Raw genomic sequence first — 5,185 nt, 5'->3', positions numbered from 1 at the left:
AAACGTAACAGGTAACAGAAATTAAAAGGCTTCAGGCATAATTTAACAGTCCTTTGATACAGAAGGCAGATCTTCAGTTGATTTGATTGTCCGTCATTGACATTGTACACGTCCTCCTTTGAATGGGGACCGCACTTACTTCCCAAGTAGCTAAAGGGAGCATTGATTTCAAACACCTAACGGTTGGTACTGCTCCACCATGGCTAAAGTCCATGTAATGTTATGGGCAATCCTGTGACAATGGGGAGGGAGGCATGCTAAAGAGTTATGTGACATGGGGTTAGGGAACGATTGGAAGACCACTACTCTGCTAACAAGGTCAATGCTAAAGTCAATCGGGAGCCTGTTGTGACCCCCATTGCAGTCCCTATAGTGTGTAATACGAACACATCTAACATCTGCACTCTAACCCATATGAGTGAATGTGGGTGAGAGGACTAGGAGTGTTTAATCGGAGTTGAATGGAAGGAAACATCCCCTCAGGCAGACAGACATTCCATGGAATTACCAAGAGTTTTGTGTGGTCTATATAAAACAAAAGACAATTAAATGAGGAATCATGACGCTAACACATTTTCTAAAAATTTCATTGCTACAAATTATACAGTACACAATTATAGTAACACAAACACATATACAGGCGTATACCATTTTTCGGTCTGTGTTGTGAGTTGATTTATTCCGATTCCTTTAAAAAGCACAAGCCATAAAAGTAATATCCGAGTGATTGCTTTTCCTCAACAGCGTCATGACAGTCATGCTTGCATAGCTAAATATGAAGCTGCATGTGATGCTTCTTTAACAAAGTTGACATAAATAGTCATTTGCAACACATACTTGGAAATGAGCTCAATTGAGCATTAAAAACCTCAGCATTTTTTTTGAAAGACCCACACCCAGATTTCATGGACTACAAAAATGCTAAAATCTACAGTACAGTTCTTTGGCTTTGGTTTCAGATGGCACTGGTGATATATTGACAGTATATTCCCACAGCATCCGTAAATATGACCAGATGTATTCAACAACGATCCCAATGGACGGTTTCTATTGTATCTATAGTGCAATCATAGGCCTATATATTGTGCTTTGAGATCAGTGTAAGCAACAATTATGCCGTTTTTTCTACCACATGTAAAGGACCCCATGAAAGGGATTAGTGTTTTTTTTAGTATTGCTTCCCTGTTCTTCTCTTTCAACCGATATTCCACAGACACATTCAAGTGTTCAAAGAGTCCCAGTACGGCAACACAGTGGCAATGGGACGGGAGGAGGCAGATACAGTACAACAACCACCCCTCTCTTACCTTCTTCATGTCTCTCATTTATTTATGTACAAGTCTTTCCTCATTCATCTGTTTAAACATGTGACTGTGTCCCCTTGCTGGGATTGGGCGTGCCCTGCTTGTCGTGCGCTCCGGAGATCCAATGGTAGCAGTTGGTGGCCGTCGTGTTGCGCGGCGTGACGGCGCAGCGGGTGCAGTAGACGATACCCAGTGCCACCATAATAATGATGAAGATGCAGAGGGGCACCAGGAGGCCCACCAGCAGCCAGTTGCCACCACCCTGCTTCTGACTGCTCTCTTCCTCCTGGGCCGGCTCCCTCTCATTCACCCCCTCCACCACACCCTGGTTGGGGGTGATTGGGGTTTTGGGAGCCACAGGAGGAGGCAGGGAGGGGGTGTGCTGGTCCTGGTTTTCACCCGGGCCCTGATCCTGCTCTGGAAGGGAAGTCACATTACCATTGTCAATGTCCCCCTCTTCCTCATTATCATCAGTATCATCATAGTTGGACGCGGGGACGTGCTGGTCAGTGATTGGTTCCTGCGACGTGGTGAATACTTGATCATGGCTGGCGGGGCTGAACCAGAGCCAGTTCCACGCCCCTCCCGAGATAGTGGAAGTATGGAGGACTGAGGAACTGGTAGTGGTTTCGTCATCCTCCTCCTCATACCAGTCGGATGTGGGAGTTGGGGTGGGGGTAGAGGTGGGAGAGGGGCTGGGAGTGGGACTGGGCGTAGACTCTAGCTCGGGCTGGACCTGGGCTGGAGAATTCAAAATCATGGTGCTCCAGTCCGGTGTATACTCCTCCTCTTCTTCTTCTTCCTCCTCCTCGGGCTCTTCCATGGGGGAGACCATGAATGGGTAGTGGTTTGGGACGGGCTCCTCCTGAGGTGCGCTGGTGACCCAGATGACATCATTCTCCACCCTGGGGGGGTCTGTGAGCCAGTCCAGGGACTCTTCCGTCTCCAGAGGCCAGTCAGTGTTGGTCTGTGCAGGGGTCCAGGGGTACACGGGTTCGTGGGGGTCCCACATGGAGCCGGGATGGCGGGTGACCCAAGGGTAGGAGGGAGTGGCTGCTGGGAATGAGTCCTCTCCCTCCCCTATCTTCCTGCAGGAGAAGTGGTCAGAGAGTAGCTCGTAGCCCACCTCGCAGTAACACTCGAAGCCCCCCTCGTAGTTCACGCACATCTGCTGACATGTCCCAGGGATCTGACACTCGTCAGTGTCCTGGCAGTGGGAGGGTTCCTCGGTAGGAGGGGAAAAGCCCAGATGACAGTGGCAAACGTGAGAGCCGGGTGTATTCTCGCAGGCGTGTTCGCACGGGTCCTCCATACACTCGTCCACATCCTCACATTCGCCCTCCTCGACCGGTCGGTAACCCTCGCGGCAGCGGCACTCGAAGGTCCCCGGGGCGTTGACGCACAGCTGTTCGCAGGGGCTCTGCAGGCACTCGTCCACATCCAGGCAGCCGCGCTCATCCGGGGAAAGCATGTAGCCCTCGGGGCAGGCACAGCGGTAGCCGTCCGATAGGGGCAGGCACTCAAACTCACAGGGGTCACTGTGGCACGGGTCGGCAGCGACGCATGTTTGCCCGTCATCACCGAGCTGGAAGCCGTCCGAGCACTCGCAGTAATAGTGCTCCCCAGCTTCCTGGCAGAAATGCTCACACCCTCCGTTGTTCCGATCGCACCAGCTCTTCTCTCCGGTGTCGGAACAGAGGGGCGTCTCCCTGGACCAACCCACAGTGCCATCCTCCCTTAGCACACATAGAACAGACTGCTCCTCCTTGGAGCCCCCCGGGCAGGGCACTGTGGCTACAGATCCAAAGGGGACGTGGGTAAGGAGGCTACTGAGGAGGCTGAAGGGGGTACTATAGAGGGCATTGCCGCCCCCCTCGCTCCAAACCGCCGGGCACATGCCCTTGTACGTATAGCGGCACAGGTAGCCATCCACTGGCACCGAACACGAGCCGTCCAGCCATTTAAAATTATCATGCTGCTCATGGGCTGCTGTGCCATAGGTCATAACCACACAGCGTGGGGCTGAACAAGTACTGGGCGAGTCGTCCCGCAGCCAGTTGGTGTAGCGGGTATCTTGGTCACCTGTAGTCCAGGAGAACCCACGGAGAGGGCGAGAGGCGGAACACTGGCGAGGCTGTCTCTGGAGACCGATCCACACCTGGACCTTGGTCCTCGGGTCGCGCAGCTCCACGCCAGAGAAGAGAGCAGCGATAGTGTCAGCTTCTTCCTGGAGTTTGACTGTGGCCAGGTTGCCTCCCTTCTCCTTGCAGCTCCTCCAGGAGTCCAGGAAGGTCTTGCGCTGGAAGTAGACCACGAAGCAGCCGTCCTCGTTGCACAGAGCGTCCCTCTCTTGTAGATCCTGGCCCCATACAGGGGGAGTATAACAGAACAGACCCAGTAGTGAGAGGACTAGAACAGCAGCACACCGCACTGGGGAACCCATCGTTAGTTCACTCTCCACGGCTCACTTCTCCAACTCTCTCTCTTGTTCTCTTTTTTTGTCCACTCTATACTTTCCTTGATTTTTTTCACTCCTCTTAATTTTTTTAGTATTTCTTTCGTCTTGTTTTTTCCTTAATATACCAACTTTTCTCTCCTCATCTGCACTTTACCTCTCAAAACTTCACTCTCTCTCTCTCTTTCTCTCTCCAACTTCTCACTCTTCTATGCTGGAGTTGAGTGCTTGCAGATTGTCCCCAGATTTCAGAAAGAGAGAGAGAGAGGGAGGGAGGGTGGGCAAAAGGGGAAGGAGTGAGGGAGGGGATTGAAAAAAGAATTGTACGTTTTTGCTAGTGTGTGTGTGTGTGTGTGTGTGTGTGTGTGTGTGTGTGTGTGTGTGTGTGTGTGTGTGTGTGTGTGTGTGTGTGTGTGTCTTTGAGAGTCTTGGGGGGTGTTTGGGGAAGTGCAGTGTGTGTGTTTTTCTCAGAGTGCCTCGTATGTTTTTCATAAGTCCGTTTATGGAAATGGCTTGAGACCCAGCCATTTACCCCTCATCTCCCCCACACAGGCACACACACAAGCACATACACACACAAACACTCACACCATCCCCACCAGGCCTTGAAGGCAAATCCAGTTATGACAATTAAACATGGTTTTGTTTCTTCAATGATTCAGTGAGCAGGAGGAAAGAGATTATCCGACAAAGCCCTTTCTGTGTTTCAAGAACCCATCAGTCTCTTCCCCTGGCCTTGGTCTCCTTTCAGTCCACCGCTAAAGTTTTTATTTTCTATCTTTTCTTTGTTTCTTCCCTCTCTATATACATTTGTTATTATCTTGTGTGCTTCACCTGACAGATGGGTTCAATACTTTCTCAAGTTATTGTCATCTTAAATTGTTGACATGGAGAGAGTTTGTCGAGAGAACATGAACACTGTTTGCTTAAAGCTGGAATCCTTAAAGGCCCCAGTGCAGTCAAAAACTTGATTTACCTGTGTTTTATATATATTTCCACACTATGAAGTTGGAATAATACTGTGAAATTGTGAAAATGATAATAATGCCATTTTAGTGTAAGAACTGTTTGAAAAGACACCCTGAAATTGCAGCCATATTTGGTGGGGGGGTTTGGCCTGCCTGGTTAAATTTGGTAATAGACTAATCAAAAAGAGAGTTTCAAACCTTTCTGACAATAACAGCTAGTTTTCAGTTTTCTCCTCCCCACTCAGACCACTCCCAGACACTTCTAGAAAAATTCTTTCTTAAGAAATAGCTCTTTGCTAAGAAGCATTTTTTTTCCCTTTTTGACAAATTTAATTTAAAACCATCACAGTAAGCTACTTAATTGTTACTCAGAAGTGATTTGATAATGAGATAAAAAATATCTGTATCGGACCTTTAATTGTGAAACAGCCATGTCCATTTGCATTATTACAACAACA

The 5,185-nt window shown here is 49.2% G+C and overlaps 1 protein-coding gene across 1 annotated transcript; it reads right to left on the bottom strand.

The window, feature by feature from the left end:
* Nucleotides 1-571: 571 nt before the first annotated feature.
* LOC115138190 (endosialin-like) lies at nucleotides 572-3,997 on the bottom strand. Its single transcript, XM_029674749.1, has one exon. It carries the CDS (start codon nucleotides 3,745-3,747, stop codon nucleotides 1,360-1,362), a length of 2,388 nt encoding a protein of 795 aa, XP_029530609.1. The 5' UTR covers nucleotides 3,748-3,997; the 3' UTR covers nucleotides 572-1,359.
* Nucleotides 3,998-5,185: the final 1,188 nt, after the last annotated feature.

Source organism: Oncorhynchus nerka, linkage group LG12, assembly GCF_034236695.1.
Source record: "Oncorhynchus nerka isolate Pitt River linkage group LG12, Oner_Uvic_2.0, whole genome shotgun sequence".
Taxonomy (NCBI): Eukaryota; Metazoa; Chordata; class Actinopteri; order Salmoniformes; family Salmonidae; genus Oncorhynchus; species Oncorhynchus nerka.
This window is presented reverse-complemented; position numbering and strand designations above follow the sequence as displayed.